Source organism: Cornus florida, unplaced genomic scaffold (genome assembly GCF_030987335.1).
Source record: "Cornus florida cultivar Cherokee Brave unplaced genomic scaffold, ASM3098733v1 CherokeeBrave_3.0.0_Hap2_Chr06, whole genome shotgun sequence".
NCBI classification, from domain to species: Eukaryota; Viridiplantae; Streptophyta; class Magnoliopsida; order Cornales; family Cornaceae; genus Cornus; species Cornus florida.
In genome coordinates, this window is record NW_026775576.1 from 47,056,157 (window position 1) to 47,083,116 (window position 26,960).

The 26,960-nt window shown below is 36.6% G+C and overlaps 1 protein-coding gene and 1 pseudogene across 1 annotated transcript; both read left to right on the top strand.

Moving 5' to 3' along the window:
- Positions 1-780: 780 nt before the first annotated feature.
- Positions 781-5,983, top strand: LOC132311434 (disease resistance protein RUN1-like). Its single transcript, XM_059809337.1, has 5 exons — positions 781-1,545; positions 2,426-3,518; positions 3,738-4,022; positions 4,110-5,120; positions 5,209-5,983. Exons 1-5 carry the CDS (start codon positions 1,070-1,072, stop codon positions 5,788-5,790), a joined length of 3,447 nt encoding a protein of 1,148 aa, XP_059665320.1. The 5' UTR covers positions 781-1,069; the 3' UTR covers positions 5,791-5,983.
- A 2,488-nt stretch (positions 5,984-8,471) lies between these two features.
- Positions 8,472-9,141, top strand: LOC132314043 (disease resistance protein Roq1-like; annotated as a pseudogene).
- Positions 9,142-26,960: the final 17,819 nt, after the last annotated feature.

Genomic DNA, 26,960 nt, shown 5'->3' on the forward strand with positions numbered 1-26,960 from the left:
GCTGAGCTTGAGCTTGAACTTGAGTTTAGCTAAATTATGTCAAGTCTAGCTTGATCAACATTGAACTCAATTCTATCCAGCTTGAATTCCTCCATAAATAAGTTGAGTCAAGTTCAAACACCTTTAATCTCAGCTAATTTATAGCTCTGCTTAGGTTTTTTTTACTCATGTAACAAAATATTACAATGAGTATGAATAGGCCAATTGACATTTATTGAACAAGAATCCAACAGTTGAGCTCGAATGCATCAAGGAAGGTAACAACAAAGAAGTCCAACTCAATGTCAAGAAATGGGGGGTATGCATCTAGTAATTGATGAGTAAGTCAAGTGTTAAAATAATAATTATAGTCAGAATTCGGACCATTATGTGATGGGATTCACCAATCCACTTAAAAACAAATATTTCCTTTTTGATTTGTTCAAATTCTGACAACACATCATAACTCAATCAATAATATTATAGTTGAATTACCATGATTATTCAAAGAGAAATGATAGATCTTCTGACTTTAATTGCCGACTCTTCGTCCAAATATAACGTGATTTAATTCTTGACATTATTTAGTGGAGGGGATTTATTACATTTTGGAGCTTCTTTCAGACATTATTTAGTGCTAGTCTTCTGTTTGGGCCCACTTTTAATATATATATATATATATATATATATTGTTTGACTCAGGAACTCCCCCACGCAGGGACCCTTAGGGACCCACCGTGGGGTACAAACCTGGGGGGTGGAGCTCTGCCCAAGGACACTTCCGGGTGAGTCCAGGAACGCAGAGGCTAGGAGTCGAACCTGAGCCTCGGATGTGGAAGCCCAAGCTCTAACCATCACTAACACATTTTCACATTAACACATTTTCTTCCTCCAAGTTTCACAGCAAGTCACCACCAACTTTCTGTGTGGACAGAGTCTTACAGGAAGGAAATTGCTTGGATATTGTTACACATAGACATCAACAGCCATATATAATAAAGAGGAGAGAGATATTAATTTCAAGTACCAAAATTGCTTTTAGTCATTTTGCACAAAAAAAAAAAAAAAAAAAAAAATTCACCCAGTGCTAATGGCTTCTTCTTCTTCTCCTCCTTCTTCTTCGCCTCGATGGAATTATGACGTCTTCTTAAGTTTCAGAGGCGAAGATACTCGCAAGAACTTTGTGGACCATCTCTATGTGGCTCTGACACAGAGAGGAATTTACACTTTCAAAGATGATGAGAAACTTGAGAGAGGAAAATCTATTTCTCCTGAACTCCTCAAGGCTATTAAGGAGTCCAGAATTTCTATCATCGTGTTCTCGAAAAACTACGCATCCTCCTCATGGTGCTTAGATGAACTGGTGGAGATCATTGACTGTAAAAACACAGTGCGACAAACAGTTTTGCCGGTCTTCTACGAAGTGGACCCCTCAGACATTCGGAAACAAAAGAGAAGTTTTGCAGAAGCTTTTGGGGACGACAAGGAAAAGGCGCAAAGGTGGAGGGCAGCTTTGGTTGAGGCCGCCAGCTTAAGCGGATGGGTTTCAAAAAATACTGAAAATGGGTAATTAATTACTACATCTGCTATCAGTATTCAGCTTATTGTTTTATTTTCCACTATTTACTAACACACTTAGTTATATTAACGATTTTGTTGATTAAAGTTCTTTTTGATTTTAGATTGAGTAGTTATGGCTATGAATTTTCATACTCTTTTCCTTCTTTAGGCCTATATGAATCTTCAACTGAATATGCATGGATGTATATATTGTTCAACCATTGATTTTATATATATGTGCAGAAGTTCCTCGGCCACAATATGCATTATCATATAGTTATCAGCATTTTTAACATGTATTATTCCATCTATTTCTATCAATTTGATTTGATTTATGAGTTCAGTAGTTTATTACTATTGTCTCATATATTAGTTATAATTGACAGAAATATTCATTATAGTAACTTCAGTATTAGTTATAATAGCTTTGGATGGGATTCAAACAATACCAACACAGACTATTACATTTGTTTCCATCGGTATTCAGCTTTATTGTTTTATTTTCTACTATTTATTGACAATTGACATGCACAAGTTATGAATTCTTCAGTTTTTCCCTTCTTTTAGGCCTTTATGAATTCTCCTCACTTTTAGTAGGACCACTTTTCATCCACCGTGCACGGACCTATATAAAAGATATCATGAATTTGGTTGTAAATTTACCCTTTTATTGTATAACTATTATATGGCTATCAACATTATTAACGTGTATTAATCTATTTCTATAAATTTAATTTGTATACTGTTATTTATTATTGTTGTCTCATATATTAGTTATAACTGACAGAAATATTCATTATAGTAACTTTAGAATTTATCTCTTATAAATACCATCAAACTCACACAATTGATTTATTTATTTTTTAATATGTTTCGTACTTGATAGGCATGAGGCGCAATTTATTCAAAAAATTGCTCAAGAGATTATGAAAATTTTGGGGAAGCATCTACCGTTAAATGTTGCCCAATACCCGGTGGGGATAGATCGCCGTGTAAACGAAGTGATCACTTTGTTGACCAATGGTTCAAAGGATGTGCGCATTGTAGGGATTTGTGGAGCTGGGGGAATGGGAAAAACAACAATTGCTAAAGCTGTTTTCAACCGAAAATTTGATAAATTTGAAAGTCATTGTTTCCTTGCAGATGTTAGAGAAGAGTCAGAAAAAAATGGTCTAGCACATCTCCAACAAAAACTCTTGAAGGAAATCCTAATGGAAGAAGATTTAAAGATATGGAATGTTCACCACGGGATCAATGTGATAAAGGAAAGACTCCAACACAAGAAAGTTCTTGTAGTTATCGACGATGTGAATAGTTTGGAGCAATTAGAAAGTTTAGTCGGGAAAAATGATTGGTTTGGTCTTGGAAGTGAGATCATCATAACAAGTAGAGACAAACGCGTGTTGGAACAGCGTGAAGTTCTTGAAATCTACATGGTTGAGCTGTTGAATTACAATGAAGCTAGTCAACTCTTTAGTTGGCATGCCTTCAAGAACAAGGATCTTGAAGTGAATTATTTTAAACTCTCACAGAGTGTAATTGATTGTGCTCAGGGGCTTCCATTAGCTCTTCAAGTTTTGGGTTCTCTTTTACTTAAAAGAAGCATAGAATACTGGGAAAAGGAACTGGAGAGATTGAAAAAAATTCCAAATAAAAAAATTTACGAAGTTCTCAAGATAAGTTTTGATGGCCTTGAGGATACAGAGAAGGATCTATTCCTTGATATCGCTTGTTTCTTTAAAGGGTATCATGAAAATGAAGTAAACAGTATATTGGGCAGTAGTGGGTTTCCCCCACGGATTGAAGTTCTAAGGGAACGGTCCTTGATAACTATCTCAGACAACAATAGGCTGTGGATGCATGATTTGATAGAAGAAATGGGCAAAGAAATTGTTCGTCAAGAATCACCTGATAATCCTGGCGAACGAAGTAGGTTGTACTCTCATAAAGATATCTATAAAGTACTCAAAGAAAATAAGGTTTGTTCACCTACTTATAAGTTTCTTTCCAAGTGCAAGTAGTTCAAAAAAGAGAGGCTTTGCTTTAAATTAATCCTTCTCTTTTTTCTTCGTATAAGCAGCTCCAATGTAATTCTAATCAGGTTTTGCTTTCCTCCAAAACTTGTATAATTAAAAAAAGATAGGTTGTGCTTTGCTTTAACATAATGTGGTAACTTACACTATGTTCTTGGTTATCAGGGGACAGAAAAAATTAAAGGCATCCTGCTAAACATGCCTCATCACCATCCACCAGAGGAGTTACATGTAAATGTTGATGTCTTTGTGAAAATGAAGAGACTTAAACTGCTCAAACTCAGTGGCATACGGCCTCGTGGACGCCTTACATATCTTCCAAATGAATTATGTTATCTTCATTGGGAAGATTACCCGGAAAGATTTTTGCCATCCAATTTCCATCCAGAAAATCTTGTTCAACTTCACCTTCCTGGTAGCCAAATCCAACAAATTCCAATGGACATCAAGGTATGATGACAGTTTATTTACATATGAATTGTATTGTTGGTTGTATTGAAACTGATTTATTTCTTGCATTGCTTATTTGCTAAACAGTTTATGGGGATGTTAAAACATATCGATTTCAGCGGGTCCCCATATTTGAAAAAATTTCCTGATCTGTCCAATTTCCCACTTCTTGAGGAATTAAATCTTCCATGTTGTGAAAATCTAGTTGAGGTTCACCTTTCCGGTGGAGTCCATGAGAGGCTTATTAGGGTGAATCTCTCATTATGTAAAAAACTGAGTCGTCTCCCGAGAAGCATCAAGTTGAAAAAATTGGAATATTTTGATCTCTATGGATGCTCAAAACTTGAGAAATTTCCAGAGGTTCAGGAAGGTATGGATAGTTTGGAGGAGCTTCGTTTAGGCTACACTGCAATAAAAGATTTACCCTCATCAATTGAACATCTTACTGGGCTTAAACATTTAGAACTAACGGTCAACCGTAAGCTTAAAAGTATTCCAAACAACATTTTTTCTGGAATGAAGGATTTAGGCGTGCTTTGGATGGGTGGAACTCTTCTTATAAACCAGGTACCATCATCCATTTTACACTTGAGTAAGCTTACTTCGCTCAATCTCAGTAACACTTTGCAACTGGATGATGATGATGATGATGGAGGAAGTTCATGGATGACAAAATCATTTCAGCTGGGAAAGAGAACAAATGTTGCTAATTCTACTTATTTGCAACTGGATTTGCAAGGCCGTTTGTGCAATTTAACTTATTTAGATCTCGAGAGATGCAATTTGTCTGAAGAATCCTTATCCAGTTTTGGCCACCTATCCTTGTTGAAAACTTTAAATCTAAGTGAAAACAATTTCGCAAGCATACCAGCGTGCTTCAAACAACTCACAAACCTCAATTCTCTTTATTTGAGATATTGCACAAGCCTCCGAAAGTTGACGTCACTTCCGTCATCTATAAGGCGTGTTGATGCAACTGGTTGCAAATCATTGGAACAGTGTTGGTTTCCACCAAGTGTAGGCCGTCCAGACGATCGGATATTCAGATTCACTCACTGCTACAACATGCAAAATCTATTATCACAAAGTCAACTTCAGGTTCATCCCTCCTCTGTCTCTTTCTTTATATATATATATATATGAAAAATCAGGTTGACGAACTTTATAAATGCATGGAATGGAACAGGAAATGGGTATAATAATTGTTCCAGGAAGTGAGATTCCGCAATGGTTTAACCATAAGTGTAAGGCTAAAGGATCTTCAAATCGGTATTTCCGGGTACATCATCCACCTTCTTACAATAACGTTAAAGGAATTGTCTTTTGTCTTGTTTTCGAAGGATCCTTCCTTGGATGGTACGGGCAGATGTCCTTTAAACTCCGTGTCATTGGTGAGTCCGGGATCAAGTTTTATGAGACCAGAATTGATGTAGGAGATATTGGGTCAGATCACGTCATTTTCATTCACAAAACCAAATATTATGACGTTGATAAAAAAGTCCATCGACCAATTAAAGATTTGCTCAGACGAAGACCCATTGGCCTTCCCAATATTCCTCATGATGCTTCTGACATTCGGGCTAAAGTAGACTTCTACAACTTAAAAGAAAATCCGAAGGTCAAGAAATTGGGTGTCCATCTAATTATGAAGGAGGAGCAAGTTGAGACCTCAGAGCAAGGTGTGTCACACACAAGTGAGTGCAAATATTGGTTTTTGCTCAGTCTTTGGCTTTTTCTGTTTGTTGTTCATCTATATAGGCTATGTTAATTAGGGGTCCTGAGGAGAGCCATTGCAGACCCAAGGCTCCATTTTAGCAGAAATCCAAGAAGACGGTTCTATGTTTGTGAAACAGCAAAGGATCCTTTTAGAGATATTTCTGTACGTTGTCAATTTCATTTTTGTTTTCTAATGTAATTAAGAATTTCAGTTGTGATGAAAATGTGTTTTGTTTGTATGAAAATCTAGCTTTTTTTTTTTTTTTTTTTTTTTTTTTTTTTTTTTTTTGGGTCACATTTATTGTTTCAGTATAGGATTTGATCTTGTCATGCTTGCTTATGCAAGACTTTTGCATGTGAACTAATACTGTTTGTTTAAACTCTGTCGCTTGAAAAATAACCACAAATAAGAAGGAACTTTGTTTAATTTCATATCATAATGATAAAAGAAGATAAAAGAAGAAACAAAAAAGGAAAAAGAATGAACTTCATGCACAAGCATGCATTCATTCTACAACATTTTATTTATTTTTTCCTGGCAATTAATTCCTGGAACTTTCACTTTCTCAACCAACATTCAAAGTGGTATTTTTTTTTAGTGGCTCCACATTTATTCATAATATTAATTTATTCTCATTTTTATCCTTTGATAAATAAACAACACCATTAATTTCAAGGAATTTCTTCAAGTTCCTAATTTCAAAGCATGAGCTTTGGTCATGTTTCTTGTGACCATGGACCAATAAAAAGGGCAAACACAATGTACGAGACTCTCGCCTACGAAGCCTGGAGAGGGCTAGGACCCTAATACAGTTACGCCAAATCCAGCAAACCTACATATTCACAAAGATCATGCCTGGGCACTTGGCCTCTAGTAATTGCAAGTTTGACCACAAACCACTCTGAAATTAATAATCACCCAGTCTTACATGATACTCCACTGAAATTGAAGTTCCTCATCCTGTTCAAGGAAATTAAAACTACAGCTCCCAAAACACAATATAGAAAGAGAAACAAAGGAATAAGAGACCTTAGAGCGTAAAAACAGCCCAAGAGCGTAAAAACAGCCCAAGTGTGAGGAAGAAATAAAGGCATTGACTATTGAAAAATTCTTATTTATAATAATAAATAAATAAACCCTTCAAATCTAAGTTACATCATCAAAAATAACCAAATGTCCCCATATGCTATGACCTTCTTCCCTAACAATAATTCATTCGTAAATGTTACTTTCTTCCACAAGGACCACGCACTAACAAGATGTTACATACCTTTTACCAAAACAGGATCAGAGCTAAAAAAAATAAATTCAGAATTTGTGAAGAAAATCTTTTGATTCAATAGTTGAGATGTATATATAGAGAGTTCAGATGTATCTCTCCTATAATCAAGCAAGAGTTACAAATTCCTTTAAATCAAATTCATTCACTTATCAAAATGGAGCCATAAATTTCAAAATAAGGAAGAGTAACCACATTTTCTTACAATAATTAATTCTTGAACGCATTTACTTATCAAAGCACCTTCACTTTCTCAACTAGATTTCGAAACTGACATCCAAAGTCAGATATTTTATCATAACCTCAGTTTGTTTTCGTAACAACATCAATATCAAGATGGTTTTGCAACAAGTGCCATAAATTTCAAAGCATGAAAAGTGGCACAAGGTTGGTCATGTTTCTTTTGACCATAGACAATCAAAACCCCTTAGAATAAAATGTGTGAGTCAAAACCTAATACTTAATTGTAAAAGGGGGCACTCAGAGCGTTCAACGGATTCATTGATGATCGTTTAAGGTCCTCACTGGGAAGAATAATTCTTCGAATGGACTGTCGGATTCACATGATTTCGCTCCCTGATCATCATCTTGATATGTTGTCCCTAGATGTTACAGCAACGAATCGTCTTGCTCTGGTTTGTATATGAACTGCTGGAGGAGTGGGGTCTTTAACCATTGTCCAGTTTTTAAACCATGGTTAGGTTAAAAAAGAAAAACAACAGGCTACATTTCCAAATTCCACCGCGGTTAAAATAATGAGAAATGTTTTGGTCACCATGACAGTTGGCAGTGATATCTGACGGTTGCATTCGATTTATTCCACGTTGTATATGGACAAGATTTCTTATCTTTAATTAGGACACGTGGTTCTTTAATATTAGTTTCGGAGGATTTCTACGTCACGGCCTGACTGAGTTTGCATGCTCTAGATGCGGTGGATGGTTCCGATAATATGCTTCCACCAAATCCAACAGACCTACATATTTACCAAGGCTCATGCTTGCTTCCCTTGGCCTGTGGCGATTATAGTTGGCCCCAAAACACAATGAAACTAAGAATCATTCACTCCTATTAAGTAAGACACACATTCAGCAGGGTGACATCAGAAGTGGGTACATGCTATACCTTAAATGTAAGTTACTCATCTCATATTCAATAAATTAAATCCATCCCCTCAACCATCAAAACAAAAGGAATAAGAGATTATATACCTTCTGACTAGGTGGTGGTCGTCGTTTATTTGTTTTACACCTTTGAAGCTTTCTCTCTACTTCTCACTTTCTCTTTAGAAAGAGATCAACACTTTTTCTTCCTACTATGAAGTTTCTTGGCAAGTCACCACCATCTTCCCCATATGTAAACTCATTCTCCAAAGCAAGGTAGGAAGTTACCTGGACATCAAGCTCAGCCATCTGCTAGGATATAGAATAGCTTTCTGAAATATCATTACTAATCTCCAGATCTCTGGCTCTCAGTAATTTTGTAAGCTTCAATGGCTTCTTCTTCTTCTTCCATACCTCAATGGAAATATGATGTGTTCTTAAGTTTTAGAGGCGAAGACACACGCAAGAACTTTGTCGACCGTCTCCATGCAGCCCTACAACAAAAAGGAATCGACACCTTCAAAGATGACGAAAAAATTGAGAGAGGAAAATCAATTTCAACAGCACTCCTGACAGCAATTAAGGAATCAAGATTTGCTGTTATCGTTTTCTCTAAAAACTATGCTTCTTCCTCATGGTGCTTGGATGAACTTGTAGAGATCATTGAATGCAAAAACAAGACAGGACAGATAGTTTTCCCTATCTTCTACAATGTGGATCCATCCAAAGTAAGGAAACAAACAGGGAGTTTCGCATAAGCATTTACCAAACATGAAGAAAATTTTGGGGATGACAAAGAAAAGGTGCAAAGATGGAGGAAAGCTTTGGTGGAAGCAACAAACTTAAGCGGGTGGGGTTTAAACAATATAGCAAATGGGTAATTATGAATTTAAACTATATTATGCTTCTATTATTATTTTCGTTTTAGTTTCTGTTATTTTTTCATTGTTTAGTATAATGGTAAATGGTAATAATCGAACTGACAAGAGTGAGGTATTGGCTGCAGACCTTCTAGTATGAGAGCACCGACTTTGTGAAAGAATTTTAAGGGTCGGATCTCTCTAATCCGATTTCTTTTGTGATACTACGAGGAATCGGATGGCTAGCTCTCTAATTAAAAATAACCAAGATCCATTTATGATGAGTGAAAGAAAACTCATAAGCATGAAGGACAAAATGATGGACATCCAAAATGCTTAAAAGAACAAAATAGGTGTTCGGCTCCTAAAAACCGTGGTCCTTTCCAAGTGCGGAAAGGAGGTTGAATGTCGGGCGTGCCAGGAACTGCTGTCGTTCCAAAGTGGATATCCGAACAATTATCCAGTACGAAATTGTAGGGATCAAGCGATTGTACGAAGGACAGGAATTACCATCTTCGAAGGTTCTTTTTGCCTTGAAAAAGAACTTCTGGACTATTCTATGGCTAGTGGAAAGGAAAGCAGTATTGAAAGTGTAGGACTATTCTTGGCTTGTTATATATATATATAACAAGGTTTTAACGAGTCATATTCTTAGTGTAGTATTGTGGATCCCAAGGGAGAGTGTTATATATATATATATATATATATATAGATATATATATATATATATGTGGGATCCAAAATAAAGTAAATGATGGCTTCCAAAGTAAGCCTTATATATTGGCGTGTGGAGAAAGGCTGCCCTTTTAGCTTACATTAAAAGCTTTTGTTTGCGCCTATAAATACTAGTGTAACTATTGCTCTATTGGTGACTTCAAAATTATATCAATAAAAGCTCTTTGCTCTCTCATCTCTCTCTCTCTCTCTGAATATTGCTCCTTTGCCCTCTCATCTTTCTCTCTCTAAATATTACTCTATATACACACACATATTTATTACAATTTGACTATTATACACCTAGTAATAAAAAGATATCAACTGAATAAGGAAAATGAATAGGAAGAAGTTAAGATAAAATCATTCAACGGTCTCAGACAATTGGACATGGCTATAGAGAGAATATAAATACATACAAATTTATATATATATATATATAGCGAGAGAAGGGAGAAAGAAAAGAGTCGAAAGCTACGATGTTTATTATATTAAAGATCGAAAACAAAATGTATAATATAGATCAACAATGTCCATACTTTGACTCCTTTGCTAGCAGCATGTATGCTTTAACAGTATGAGTGCGAGACCATGCATGCTTAAACAATATGAGTGTGAGACCATGCATGCTTAAACAATTTCATACTCAGCCAGTGAAAATATACAGCAACCACAAGAATTGGAAGAGTCAAGGGCACCAAAAGGCAATAATACCTGTCATAAAAAACAAAACTAATCAGGGAAATATGTATAACAGAACATTATAATGTAATTACTGGAAACCATTAAAAATCCAATACATACAACAACGACAAACATTCACACACACAGTCCATGTAAAGCTGAAACATTGGCATTTTGAACCCACTCCCTTGCACAAAATTGAACTGAAGTTCTACTACAAAGCTCCAGCTGTAAATGGAAAAGGCAAATGCCAATCCAACCTAAGGTAGGAATGGATTGCAATTGGGTTGAAAAATATTGAGATACGAACTTCCGCAACCTAACTCGACCCAAACTTGTCATACCACATCCATAGACAAATGTAGCACATACTATAATTGCATTTATATGAAAAATATACAAGTTACAGTATAAAACTAAAGAATAAGAGCAGCTGAATATATAAGACCTGCAAAGTGCTTCTTATATATAAAAGTTATTCTATATGACTTCCAACAATATTATCTGATAAAATGTTCAACCTTAAAGTAGTTCCAAAATGATTTTGCACTATAGGATTAACATCATAGAAAAGTAAATGTATATTGATATATTAAACATGAAAGAAAAAACAATGTTCAGGCATAAACGCACCTAATGTCTGTAGTGCATTTTTGAGATAATACTTCAGAAGTTCGTAAAAGCATATATTTTTGTAATTAAATTTTTTTTAAAAATCAGTCTCTATAAGCACCTATTTTTAAACATAATACAGTAAATTAAATCAAAACAAGAACATTTTCAAACTAATTAAATAAATAAAATTCTCCATTTATGTTACATCCTTTCTCCCATACTTCTTTTAAAATTTCAATCCAAACTTTCACATTGTGAAATCTCAAGTCAAAGTTGCTTAAGATAAATTATTTAAAAATTTAGTCTTAACTTTCTCATTTTGTTACTCAAATTTATTTGTTTCAAATATCAAGTATTGTTGCCAAAATGAAATGGATTAAGTCTCATTTATGACAATTTTTTATAAAAATAAAAGAATGGCCACTGCTTTAAACAACATTTATCTTCCATGTGTGATCTGACATTGATTCTCAATTTTCTTCTGACGAGTTACACTTTTTAGTTTCATTATAGTGTTATTACCAGCATTTAACATTTTAAAGAAGTGGTTAAACATAAATTAATCTCATGCATTTTATGATATTCCATAAAAATCACATTCATCTACACTCTGAGACAAGGAAGACTTTCAACTCTAAAGACAGGAAAGACTCAACCTCAACTCTTCTGCACCATTATAGTACCTTTTAAATGAATTAATGGCCATTCACCCTAGTATCAATTACTTAAGCTTCATCATTTACGTTTTTCATTCATTTAAATTTTTATGTGGTTATAGTTCCCTCGATATAAAGTTATGTACATCATCCACCGGAATCACTATTCAGGACATGAAATAAGAATTCCCTTTTCCATCACATATTATGTTCAAGTTGCATTTTAAGGGATCACTTCTACCAAGGCACTATTGGTCTTTTGGAGCTTAGGCGCGAGCCTGAGTGAAGCGAGACGCACAATTGAAAAATTAAATTACTATTAAAACATATTCATATTCCATTATAAAGGTGCATATGTTGTCAAAGGCACTCCTGGGCACACAACAAGCGCAAGTGTTGTGCTTGGTGTTACAAGCGGGACTTGTCCCATAGTGGATCCGGATGGGAAATGTAATGAGTATAAATGGGTTGGGTATTAGCCCCACCTAATAGTTTAAGCATTTGGGTCTGATCCTGAAGCACCCGCCCGTTACGGTTGGTATCAAAGTCAAAACCAGTTCATGATCCGATATCCCGAAGCACCCACCCGTTATGGTTGGTATCCCGAAGCACCCACCCGTTACGGTTGATAAGGATGTGGGTAATAGGGCACAGATTGCTGCTTGGGCATCTCAAGCTTGGAAGGTCTCCTCGGAGGTGGTGGTTTGCCTTTGCCGGATTCTTTGTTCCTCTTTCGTCTTCCCTCTTTGACGGAGGCAACGCATGTGCTCAAGGAGGGTTGCCGTGACTAGGGTAGGGCCGCTCTTTGTGTGGACACGCAGAGTTTTAGGGTGGGTTATTCTTAGGTTTTGAAAGAAAATGGGCTGAAGAAGGTGACGCTGTATGGCCTCCCTCTTCACCTCTGAAGTCTTACCTTGTTTGTGACGGTTGAAGATCTCTGTGGTTGTTTTATTTGCGTGGATGCTAATGAATCCTTGGATGCAGAAAGGGTTTGCATCACTATTTTTAACGATTGTGTTTGCCCTCCTTTTATCTTCATTCAGGATAACAGTTTCTACTATAAAGTGGCTGTATCAGAGGAGAAGCACCTGAGCTTATTCCAACGACGAATAGTCTGGAAGGAGGAAACGGCTCGCACTTGTTAAAGGAGGTGGAATGGCTAAGATGGAAGTCTATGGGACAGATGTGGTTGGCTAATTTTCAAAAATGGAAGGTGTGGCATGATGAGCTCTGGATCCATAATTCGGAGTGTTTCAGAAGGATCTTCACTCAGAGGAGGAAAGAAGATTTATCTTCTTTGACGGATCATAGCCGGAAAGCAGGTCTCTGGTTTTTTCAGAAGGGTGGAGGATTCAGTGGTCATGGTCGTCGGCCAGATTTGCAGAAGGGGGAACGGAGAAGAAAGAGAGGTGTTCTCCACGTGCCTTCAGCGCGTGGGTAGGAAGGCATAGGAAAAGGACACGTGGTTGGCAAGCAAGGTTTGCTCGTTCACAAAGGGATATAGCTGTATTCACATTTTATTCAAATTCTTTTTCAAATTCTTGAGCCCGAAAGGCTAAGCAGGCCTCTTATAAGGATGGGCCCATTGTTAGGCCAGAGATTGGGGCCATTGTCCTTTGTGATTGTTTTCCATCTTCTCATGGGCCGGTTGTTGGGTTTTTATTTGTTAGCAGTCTTGACACGAGTTCTTGTGGACTGGTTAGAGTAGTGAAGGCCCAAGTTTTTGATGCTGGGTGCTCAATTGGTGATTCCTCTGGTTTGGGCTGCGATTTGAAGGTTGGGCTGGGGTCTGGTTCTGATGGCTCTGGGCTGGATGTGGGTAATAGGTTTGGGCCTCTGTCTTCTTTAACGGATGGCTTTGAGACATAGCCTTCAAGTCTGCTCGGTGAGTGCTTCAGAGCTGGACGGCGTGTTAAGCTCCCTATGCAAGGTCACCGTTTGAGATCTAAGAAGAAGATTGTTCTTCCAGTTATTCGCAAAAGGTGGACACGTAAGGAGAAGCAGAAGTGGGTGAAGTGTAAGGATTTCATTTTTGATCCGGGTATGCCCAACCATTTTCCTGGTCTCCCTCTTCTTAATTATTCTTCTTCTTCCTTTACCCCTTCTTATGGGGTGTCGAGCCGTTGCTCGAGGTTAGAAAAGGGAGTGATGTCCTCTGTTTCTAAAAGGTTGGATTTTATTTTTGAGATGGACACGGAGATGGACATAGATAAGAGTCGATGTGGAGGACAGGTTACTAGGATGGGTTCCTCTCGGTTTCCTGAGAAGAACTGCGAGGGAGTTACTGTATGTGTTGGGCGAGATGTGCAGATCAATCTGGATGAGGTTTCTACCGCTGTTTTGTTGAAGGAGCTGTGGGTTCACATAACCTTGAAAGGTTTTCAGGTCAATTCAAGGGGTTGTGTGTCTGAAGAAGAGATCGAGACTCCGTGGCCTTGTTATTCTCCTTCTAATTATGTTTTTGAGGATTAAAAGGGTGTCTTATACTCTTCACTTGATGGGGATGAAGGGTTGGTTCAGTGGGATGGTTTTAAGCTGAATGTGGAGATGGTTGTTCCTTTGGGTGTGCCTTTTGAGGGTAGGATAGAAGAGGCATTGAGTTTGTTCCATGATGCTCTGAATTCTCAGATAATGGATAGGGGGAAGCAGGGGTGGGGTTCAGGATGGGTTGGGAGGGAGGGAGGTGTGGAGTCCCAATGATTTTATTACGTATGAAGGAGGATTAGGGGCCCAGGAAGAGGCACAGTGGGAAGATGAGAGGGCATGCATTTACTACTGTGTTCCCTATGATGCTACAAATCTTATCATGGAATGTTCAGGGTCTCAATGACCGAGTGAGGAGAAAAGTGGTGAAGGCGGTGATTAGTAAAATGGGAGGTCATGTGGTGTGTCTGCAAGAAACCAAGATCGCATCGATGATGGATATGATTGTGAGAAGCCTATGGGGTGGAAGATTTGTGGAGTGGTGTGCCTTGGATGCTTGTGGTTCTGCGGGTGGAATTCTTATTATGTGGGATAACAGATGGGTGTCTTTGGAGGATTCTCAGATTGGGAGATTCTTTGTTTCGTGCGTTCTCTCTTTGGTGGAGGATGGTTTTCATTAGGTCTTTTCTGGAGTTTACGGGCCTACGAAGGATAGTGTGCATCCTTTGCTGTGCCAGGAGCTGGGGGATATCAGGAGGAGATGGTTGTTGCCGTGGTGTATTGGAGGGGATTTTAATATTGTGTTCTCCTTTTGAGAGATCGGCGGGATGGAGGTGGACGTCTGACATGAAATCCTTTTCGTCGTTGATTGATGGTTCTAGGCTAGTGGATTTGCCTTTGGAGGGTGGATGCTTTACTCGGTCTAGTGGTCATTCTCCTCCTACTCTCTCTTAGCTTGATAGATTCCTTATTTCGGGAGAATATGAGAACTTTTCCAATGTTGTTCAGGTTACTTTGGCACGTCCTATCTTTGACCATATTCCATTGATATTGGATTGTGGTGGGTTGCGCAAATGTCGTTCTCCTTTCAGATTCGAGAATATGTGACTTTGAGCTGAGGGCTTTCTTGAGAGGGTCCGTTTATGGTAGGATGGGTTTGGGGTGGTTGGCACCCCAAGTCATACGCTTGCAGGTAACCTTCGTTTTCTTAAGGAAAGTCTCAAGATTTGGAACAAAGAGGTCTTCGGGAATCTTATTTGGAGGAAGAATCGGGTCTTTTCTGAGATTGCTGATATTAATTGGATGGAGGGTCAAGGGGTCCTAGTGGATTCCTTGAAGGCTAGGAAGGTGCAGTGTAAGGCGAAATATGCTGATATTGCTATCACGGAGGAGATTTCATGGAAACAGAAGTCCAGAACTTTGTGGCTAAAGGAAGGTGACAAGAACACGAAGTTTTTCCATAAATTGGCCAATACCCATAGGAGGGGCAATAATATTTGGAGGATTCAGGTGGAAGGGGTGTGGTTATGCAAGAAGGATGAGGTTTGCAAGGGTATTGCTGAGTTCTTTGCTAAGTTGTTCACTGAGTCGGCTGGGTGGAGACCCTTACTTGAAGGGCTTCACTTTGACTCTATTTCTGGTGAGGAGTGCTCTAGTCTAGAGGAGTCTTTTTTTGAAGAGGAAGTTCTGGTGGCTTAAAAGAGTTGTAATGGGGATAAAGCCCTAGGTCCAGATGGGTTTACCTTGAGATTCCTTTTAAAGTGCTGGGAGGTGGTTAGAGGGGAGGTGATGAGCACCTTTCATGCTTTCCCTGCTCAGGGCTCATTTGAGAAGAGCTTAAATGCCACTTTCATTGCTCTCATTCCGAAGAAGGAGGGGCGATGGATGTTAGGGATTTTCACCCTATTAGTTTGGTGGGATGCATCTACAAGTTGATTGCCAATGTCCTTGCTTTTAGATTGAGGAAAGTGTTGGATGAAGTTATCTCTGACTCTTAGAATGCCTTTGTGGGAGGACGTCAAATTTTGGATTTAGTTCTTATTGCTAGCGAGTGTGTGGACTCCAGATTGCGTAGTGGGATTCCGGGTGTTTTATGTAAGCTTGACATTGAGAAGGCATATGACCATATGAGCTGGAGCTTCTTTCTCTACCTAATGGAGAAGATAGGGTTTGGAGTTCGTTAGAGGAAATGGATTCATTTTTGTATCTCCAGTGCTTGGTTCTCTATTCTTGTGAATGAAGCTCTAAAGGGTTTTTTTACTAGCTCAAAGGGCTTGAGACAAGGGGATCCGTTTTCCCTTTTTTTGTTCCTCTTTGTGATGGTGGCCCTTAGTAGATTGTTGAAGAGGGCTATTGAGTTGGGTTTTCTGAGAGGTTTTCGGGTAGGCAGGGATGTTGCTAGTCAGTTGAAGATATCCCACTTGATGTTTGAGGATCTAGGAAGCACGGACACTCCAAAATGGGCTAAGAATCCGTGTCCGACATGTGTCAGACACAGACACGCGTTGGACACACCCCAACACTTGTCGGACACATCAAAAAACGTGTCTGGAATTTTTTTCTTTCTTTTTGAATTTTTGGACACGGCACGGACACTCCGCGGACACGACACGGACACTTCGCGAACACGAACATGGACACGGCACAGACACTCCGCGTGTCCGGAATTTTTTTTTTTTTTGAATGCTGATATGTTCTGTTTTTTATTTTGTACTACCCTTTTGGTATTGTAAATGGTAAAAGTCCTAGGTCAAATGATGGATGGGAAGAGATGATAGTACACTGACTTGTTTTTGTTCTTTTTTGGGGACTAGCCTTTAGGTTTTTGTGAATGTTAAGTGCTAACAGTAAAGTCCTAAATGTTAAACAGTCATGAATGTTAATAGTCCTTTCTATCTATGCTTTTGTATTTGGAGTAAAGTTACAATGATGATTAAATGATACTAGTTATTATTCTAATGTCTTATTTTTTATTTGGTTTTATAACTCTGCAACATTATTCTTTTATAGTTTATTAGTTATGAGTTATGATTTGTGTTTTTTTTTTTCATTGTGAGGTTGATGAAAAATAGTAACACTCAGTAATTTTTAAAATACTACATAATATATATATATATATATATATATATATATATACTATTCGCCGTGTTCCCGCCGTGTCCGTGTCCTAATTTTTTGGATTTGCCGTGTCGCCGTGTTAGTGTCGTGTTGTATCCGTGTTCGTGCTTCTTAGTTGCAGATGATACTTTAGTGCTTCGTGTTGTTAATATGTCCAAGCTTCGCTATTTGAGATGCATTTTGATCTGGTTCCAAGTTATCTCCGACCTAAAGGTGAATATTGGTAAGAGCGTCTTGGCGCCAGTTGGGGAGGTCCCTGATATTGCTATGCTTGCTAGTATCCTTGGCTGCTATACTGGCACTTTTCCCATCTCTTACTTAAGGATGCCTTTGGGAGCTCCTTCGAGGTGTGTGGAGGTGTGGGATTCTATCGTGAACAGGTTTGAGAGGAGGCTGGCGGGTTGGAAGAAACACTACCTTTCTAAAGGTGGTCGGGTTACTCTGATTAAGAGCATCATTTCTTGCCTTTCCACTTATTTTATCTCTCTTTTCCAAATCCCTTCTTCTGTAGCTGAAAGAATTGAGAGATTACAGCGGAATTTTCTGTGGGGGGTGTAGAAGGGAGGAGTTCAAGTTTCATTTGGTTCGTTGGGAGCAAGTGTGCAGGCCGATTCGGAGTGGAGGTTTGGGGTTTAGGAGATTAGTGCCTTTTAATAAAGCTCTCCTTGGGAAATGGTTGTGGAGTTTTGGGGTGGAGAGGAATTGGCTGTGGAGGATGTTGGCCTAAGGATTCTATCTAAAGGTCAATCTTATGTTTTGATGATTACAAATCATTAATGATGTTTAAGTACTAATATTTTCATTGAGTGATATATAGTTGATCAATATTCAATCCTCAATGTTGAGCTAGAAGATCCATTCCAAATACTCAAGCTATGGATTCAAGGAAGTCTCAAAGTTGCAATAAATCAAAGAAAAACTCGGACTTCAAAGATCACACAAAGCATTTCAAAGAAACAAAGCAAGTCTTCATCAAGCCTAAACGATCACGGTCAAAGAATGAAGAAAAGGGTAGACAGGATGGTGAGAGCTTAAGATTTAATGTCAAAGTATATTTGAATATATTTTGAAGCTCAAAATTATAGGACCATGCATATCATACATCATTCATGTACTCCTATGACCATAAGCAATAGACTAGGAACTTCATTTATATATATTGACATATGAAGTCTTTGCTAAGAAAGAGTTAGTTCAAGCTTTATAAGCTTTGAAAGAACTCATTATTTAAGCTAGAAATTCTAGGACCATGCGCATTAATCATAATATTTATTTTGGTCTCTAGAAAGTAAAGGAAAAGGCATTGAAATTAATCTTTCATCTTTAAAGCCTTTGTTGCCATAATTTGGTAAATGACTCTAGGACACAATGCACTTGAAATTTATCATCTACATATGTCCCTAGACTCTTAGAAACAGGCCTTGAACTAAATTGAACCATTCATCAAAGTCTTAGGTGCTAGAAAGATGGATATCTCATAAGAAGCAATTTTCAGCCCAAAAAAATTTCAGACCAGCCAGTACTAAAAATGCTATAACTATTTATGTAGTTGGAATTTTTAGTAAGGCTAGTGGCATTGGAAAGCTGACTTCGAGCCCTTGAGTTTAGACTCAAATTTCACCTAAATTGGATTTAAAATGACTGAGATATGAGCTTCACAAAATACATGATTCTGGTATGCGAAATTTCTGACCAGGTTGCACTAAAACAGCCATAACTACTTCTGTGGTTGGAATTTTTGAGTAAGGCTAGTTGAATTAGAAAGCTGACTTCAAGGCAATAAATTTAGACTTAAATTTCACCTCATTTGGAGTTTCATGGACTAAGTTATGTCCATTTGAAGTCATATACTCTTTTCTTTCCAATCCTAAAGCAGCCTTCATATAAATAGAGCCAGCTCTCTCAAGGCAAATGGAGCCGCCTCCATTCAAAAAAAGGAGCCTGCTCTATTCTTTTAATGGAGACACCTCCATTCAGAAATGAGCCTGCTCCATTTTTTTTGGAGCCTCCTCCATTTGAAAAAGAGCCGCCTCCACTCAAAATAATGAGCCTGCTCCTTTCACTCCAGTAGCATTTCTTGGCTCGTAGAACAATCTTTCAGAAAAGAGCCTCCTCCATTTTTTTAATGGAGCCGCCTCTATTTGAAAAAGAGCCACCTCCACTTTTGCAAAAAGCCGGCTCCTTTGAGGGATTTGAATTACAACGGCAATTTTTCTGCATTTAATTCCTCCAACTACTTCTAACAGCTATATTGAGCTATGAATTTCTTTATATATACAAAGGGCTTATCTGCAAATAAAAAACACCAATTTAGAGACATTATATTACATTGCAAAGAGAGCTTTTGTTCTCATCTTCTCTTCATCTCTCTCATTCACTCTTATTCCATCTTGAGAGATTCCAGTAAAGATTAAAAAGGCTTTTGCTCTTGTTTTAATCTTTATAGAGTTTTTGCTCTATTATACACTTGAGAGATTATAAGAGCTTATATTCTTCACTTACATCATCCTCTCTCATTCATATTTTTCATAGAGTTTTGAGCTTCATTTATATTCATATCTACTCTAGTTGTGAGCTTTGATTTGCATATCAATCTTTAAGAGATATATTTGTATGCAACAAATTTAATATTCATTTGTAAAGGCTTGTGTGGCCCAAGGAAGAAGAAGCAAGCTAGCTTCAATTTGTAAGGGTTGGTGTGACCCAAAAGGAAAACTAAGAGAGGTTATCTCTTAGCAGGTGAAGTAAGAAGTTGCTTCATATTAAGGTTTGCTCTCCACCCGTAAAGAGAAGCCATAGTGGATTGGGAAATCTCAAGAGGGATCTTGAGCCGAGGAGTAGGAGTTTCTGAACCTTGCTAAAATCGTCGAGTCATTGTTTGCAATTTCTCTTCCCTTATCTCTGTTACAATTATGCTATAAATTGGTTACTTTTATATCTTGATTTCATATGTTGATTATTACATAATTGGTTATATTGTTGATTAGAAATTATATTTTGCGAAAATTGGCCATTGACTCTATTCATCCCCCCTTTAGAGTCAATTCTTGGGTAACAATTGGTATCAGAGCCTAAATTCTATTAAAGGACTTAATCGTCTTAGAGTACGATCATAGCCAATAATAGTAGTATCGAACACTTAGAAGGTTATCCCATTGATAAACCTGCTTGTTTTGATGGAAATGATTATATTTATTGGAAAATTAGAATGAAGGTCTTCTTAAAAAGTATTGATATTGATTTACGAAAAGTTATAGAAAATGGTGGTCATATCCCAACCAAAGTTATTGAAGGGAATGAAATTCCTAAATTAAAAGGTGAATGGGATAAAAATGATCATAGATTAATACAATGCAATACTTTAGCCATATGCCATCTTTATTGTGCATTAAGCAAAAATGAGTTCAATAAGATTATATTTTGTAAAACGGCTAAAGAAATTTGGAACTCACTTGAATTAGCCTATGGAGGATCAATTAATGGTGAGGAATCATATATGCCTATGCTTATTGAAAAAGATGTTGCGTCCATCATAAATGAAAATGAATTAGTTAGTGAGATGTATTCTAGTTCTACTAACATTACTAATCATTTGAAGTTTCTTAGTAGAACTTACTCTTCTTCCTATAGTGAAGAAAATAAAGCAACTCAAAAGAAGAGTATAGCTCTCCAAGCTTCTAGCAAAGAAGCAAGTGACATTAAAGAGTTGGACAAACTTTGTCTCATGGCCGATGAAGATGAGGTAAATTCTAATCATGAATTTTTTGATATAGAAACGTCTTATAATGAACTAGTTGATGCACATAATGAATTACTTGATGCGTTTAAAGAGTTACATAGTGTGCTAGAAAAAATGACTGTGAAATATTCTTCTCTTAAAAAGGAAATTCACAATCTCTCTCAAAGACATGAAAAAGTCCAAATAGAAAATGATTCTTTGAAAATGAAAAACCATTATCTTGTGCAAGAATTACAAAAGATCCAACTTGAAAACGAATCCTTGAAAAAGGACAAGGATAATGTACTATCTATAGAGCCACCATCAATTGATTGTGTTTCCGTGTATAAATTTTCAAAGGAAGTCATTGATGATCAAAATGGCACTCTAGTAAAGACAACCAAAGGAAAAGAGAACTTAAGTCCTATGCTTGGAAATCAAAGAGTTGTCTATTTCAAAAATGAGATAAGATATGATCCTCATACTAAAGATGCATGCTTGTTGAGAAGAAGAAAGCCTTTGTATGATTACTTTGTCAAAAGTGGTACCCATTCCTTTAAATGCAATTATTATAAGAGGCTAGGACACAAAATTCATAATTGTCCATTTAGAAATAAGACAACAACGAAAAGAATTTGGGTTCCAAAAAGAACTTATATGCCATTACCTAACTCATATGGACCCAAGAAAATTTGGGTACCAAAAGAAGAATATGCAATATTTTCTTGTAGGCATCTTCTTCAATCAAAGATTAGGAAGGAAGCATCATGCTTGGAACAACACCAAGGGTAAGTATTAGGTATCAAAGAATGACACTTGAGTATGTTTTGTAGGTGAAAGACCTCTTCTTTCAAGAACAAGTGGATTCTCAAAAATGGATTACTAAAGGGCGTAAAGAGAAATCAAGTCATGATTTCCCCTCACTAATAAAAGGATAAATGATGCACTACATTGAGAAACCGTGTAAAAGCTAATGAAATTACTTGCTTCGGTAAATATCCCCTTCTTCATCATAAATGTGCTTTTAGTTGATAAGCTTAAATATGTCTTGATTATGCTAGATAAAAGGTAATACAAGATTATTTTCATGGCATAATTAATGTGGATGGTGATCTTGACATGAATGCTACTTGATAATAAAATGTTTATGGTATAGATTTTGATAATTCATATGAAAGTAGTATGTTATGACACATTGTTGATTCTTAATGCTACTTCATTTAAAGTTAATCGAATCTATTAAAGTGGCTATGTCTAAGAAAATAATTTATATGCTTGTGTGATGATAATTGTTTTATCTACATTTTATTGGCATCACTCCTTGCATATATGAAAATGAGGTTGTTCATCTTGAAAATGTTTAGATGGACTTGAGAAATGATAAATCATATAGATCCCATCTTGAATACCTAAAGGATCAAATCTCATTGGAAGAGCCATCTCATTAGAATGAAGAATGAGAATTTATAATGCCTTCCTGAGAGTTGAAGTGTTCACCACTATCCAAGAGATCATTCATTAGAGAACATTCTATATGTGCTAGATAAAAGAACTAATTCTCTCTTATAGTTGTAAACTTTTATCTATATTTCTTTTCATTCACATCATGATAATCAACATGTGCCATCATTCGAAACTAGGCTAGAATATCTCTCCAAGTCTTCAACCTTGAAGAAGGAATTAAATGAATGACTCTGTGCACATGTGTCTTTGGTTAAAGGAACAAAAATGCTACATGTTTTTGCATAAAGTGATTTTTATCAAATGCACTTTTAAGTGACTTTAAATTCAAAGGTCTCTAAAAATAAACCACCCGGATTTAAATTGCATATATTTTGAACTACATGTTTAAAATGATCTATAGCCTATGGTGTTAAAAATAAGCTCCTAGAGTTCTTTACAAAAGGCTTTGTGGTTATCTCATGGATGTAGACAGAATACCATTTATTAGCCTAAAGTTTGAAAGGCATTGCTTATTTACACATATCAATTTCTGTCAATGGTTGCTAAATGTGGTGCTTTTAGCTGAAATATACAAGGACATTGTAGTCCTTTCTTATACTGGAAGATCAGGTGTATTTCTTCATTATGTCAGCTGAAATATAGCTCGACATTATCCATAGTAGGGTTGGAAGTGTGTGGTCTATATAAAGGCTGTTATAGAAAATTGAAAGGGTGAGCCTCAAAGTAAAAAGAAAACCCTAGAAAAGAAAGCTTAATGAGAGTGTCTCGAGAGGCCATATGAACACATGATTTCCTGAGTTCTTAATCAAGAGTGAAAGCTGAATACATTCTCAAAAATCAGTGAGCAAGTGTAAAATACATTGAAGTGATGATGGAAGCTTAATAAACTGAAAATCTGGTGCAAAAGGTGACTGGAAGGACTTAAATTTGCTGGAATCACTATCTTAGCTTGAAGAAGGTTTAAATAAGCTCTTATATCATGTTTACATTTGAAGGAGATGCTCACTTGAACAAAGTTGAACTGGAGTAAGTTTTTCATATCCCTAACCCTCATTTAAGCTTATTTTCTGGTTCAGCCTCTGATTTATGAAAGGAATTGTTAATATCTTGTTGTGATTCATCTGTCAATCATTCTAGCTAGAATCTGTAGTTGAATAGAGGCTGGTGAAGTTCAGAAGTTACGTCAAAAACTGACCAACTTGAAGTTTGGCCTAGTAAACCTAAGCTGTTAAGATTTAAGGCCTGAAAATCTAGGATTCAAACTGTGAAAATTGTATACCATGCTTATCCTGATGTAATTACTATCTGAGCAAGTGTATTAACATGAAATATGACTAAGGGCTTCGAATTCAAGGCAGTGGTGCAGTGATTTTACAACTTTGTCCCTGAGTGCAGAGTTTCTACAGAAACTGGTCTATAACTAATTTTGAGGCTGAAATTAAATTGTGAAATGAATTGCTTAACCTCTGAGATTTTGTGAGAAGATGAACCAAATGTGAGAGAGCAGACTCCAATTGATGTTAAGCCGCATCCAAAAACATTGCAAGTGTGATTCATTTTTTTTTTAATCATTATTTCTAACACCACTTACTGCTAGAACACCTATGTTTCAGGCACCATTGATTCTTGAAAGCTTTGTCTTCATTTTTTTGGGTTTATTTAGTGGAAGAAAATTGATAGAGCAAGTATTGTTGCTTACTATCGCAAGAAATTTTTAGTTCCTTAAATTCCTGTTATTATCAAATTGCTAATTGGATTAAAATTCAATTTTACACAAGCATTATAATGCTTCACTCTACTGTTATCAATATGTACTAATGGTACTCAAAGAAATTGCTTCACATGTAAACTTACTGATGGGAAAAGAACCGGCTCTAATAATTTTTAATCGAGCCTTGAAAGCTAGAAGACGAAAAAAGAAAAAAGAAAAAGAAAAAAGAAGGTGAAGAGAGAGAGAAAGAAATGGCGGGGAGAGAGAGAGGAATTTGAGGCCATACAATGGCCTATTGACCATTAAAAAAATGTGAGTGGGGAGTGGGCCCCACCACTAACTCAAAAAATCCCACCTTTTATTCTTTCTATATATATACATGTAAATAATTTCAACTGCACATTTTTAACTTGCAATAATATAATTGTACACAAAATAATTATACATGACACGCCATGTACTAGTGACGCAAACCCCCGTGCACAACAATTCCGGTAGCGGGTCCCACCAACTTTAAAAAATGCCCCAACCAACTCTCAGATACTCCCGGCACACCCCACGGTGTCCGGCACACAAAATGAGAAAAGACAAAAATGCCTTCGCAAAAACAAAATTTTGAAAAAATGAAAAAATGTCAAAAAATAAGAACATTACATAGGGGCTATCTCTAGCCCCAAGAGAAGGATTTAGCCACTCATGGTTGGTGTCATCCAACCCTCAAGGGCTATCTTCAATGTGGGCAATATCTTCTTCCTCTTTGTTTTGCTTCAAAATCCCTAGTTCTAGAGAGAGAAAAATATCTAACAACAATTACAAAAGTTGGAATAATTGGAAACAATTCTTGGAACAACTAGTAGATCCCTATACAAATTGGTTCATTTGATTTAAATACAACCTCTTTGGGTAGGCAATAAGTCAGAAAATAGGCCTTTGATTGGTGTAATCTCGCAGCTACAAAAGTTGGTGGAGTTCAGGCGCGCTCGGGAATTAAACAGCTCACTGCCAGCAGAGTCTTCGATCGATCCAAGCTGGCTTCAATCGATTGAAGCTTGCTTTGATTGATCGAAGATGGCGTGGCAAAGATATTTTTAACAACTGGCAACCTTATCCATTGAGCTAGCACCACCTTCTTTTCAATCGATTGTAGATATCTTCGGTCGATCAGGCTTCCTTTGATCGATCGAAATTTAAACAGTGCAGTTTTTCTGACTTCTTCTGAATTTTCTTCTTGACTCCAAAAAGGAGCTAAAAGGCTCTTTTTAGCCTATTTGAATCTTATTGACCTGAAATAGACAAAAATACAAATTAGAACTAAAACGGGAAAGTAAGATAGATGAATAGACTAAAATACCCTAACTTAGGTACTAAAATGCATCACATTTGAGCACTTATCACAACCCTATGCCCTTTTTCCACAAAGACCTTTAATGAAAAGAACCTTCAAATGACACACTAACATATTTGAAATGAATGTGTAAATTCCTTTAATTTGAAATGAATGTGTGTTCCCCTTTTCCACAAAGACCGTTGCAAGAGAACGAGTCAATGACAAGAACCTTCAACCACCCACTAACAAATTTACCTTTTGACTAGGTGGAGAAGACTCTTTATTTGTTTTACACCTTTGGAGCTTCCTCTCTCCTTCTTTCAGACATTATTTAATTCAAGTCTTTTCCGCCTATGTTCTTCTTTTTTCACAAAGACCTTAGCAAGATACAGAGTCAATGATGAAAACTTTCAACCACTCACTAAGAATATTACCTTTTGACTAGGTGTAGGAGACTCATTTATTCGTTTTACACCTTTGGCGTTTCCTCTCTCCTTTCAAACATTATTTAATTCAAGTCTTTTATATATATATATATATATATATATTGCATTTTTCTAACTTACTAAGCAACAATTACCACAATGAGAGGGTAGGTAGATGTTATGATAGATGTTATTTCACCACTAGAGCATAGACACATTATTGTTTCGATTCCGAGATCGAGATTCACAATGAGACGCTCAGGGCATAGAAGGAACAAATATTCAAACAACTTTTATCATGATTTATATGAAAGGAGTTCTCATTAGGTCACTTTCTTCACAGAGGGCCTACTGAGAGAGGAAAATTCAAAGTTATGAAAATATCAAAGCAACAAATATATGTTTAGAAGTATTCTTGTTTGTCATTTCTTTTTTTTAAAGATTTAACAATGATAGTAGTAAACACCTAAAATTAAAATCAGTCTACACAAGATCTTACGTAAAACCTCATAGAATCAAAACTAGCAAATATACTTGGAAAAAGGCTCATGCCTGATCCATTTGGCCAATTGTAAGTGTAGATTTGGTACACAGAACACACTGAAGTAAAGAATCACTCACTCTTATTAGCCTATTAGGACAAAATTAATATGGATATGCGATGGCTAAAACTTTACCACTAAAATGTAAGTTGATCTCATATTCAACATATTAAGTTTATCCCCACATACCCATCAAAAAAAATATAAAAAAAGAATAAAGAAAAAAGGAAATGAATAAGATATGCTAAAGTTACTAAGTGGACTGTTCGTTAATGTTTAAAAGTGAATCAATTTCTAATTTTATTTTATTTATTTATTTATTTTACAAGAACCAATGTCAAAATCTATACAAAATAATGGAACTTGGAAAAAAAAAAAAAAAAAAACCAATCTTTATTTTCGGGAACAGGATGATAAAAGGCCACTAAACCTGTGTGACCCTATAAATTTAAGGTGTTGGGAAGAGTAAATTGAGTATAAATTTGACCTTTGACAGTAAGTATTTAAACATGATTTTCAATATTAAATATATGCTCTCAAGTTAAATTTTATCATTGTACTAAACTGTAAAGCTTGTAAGAA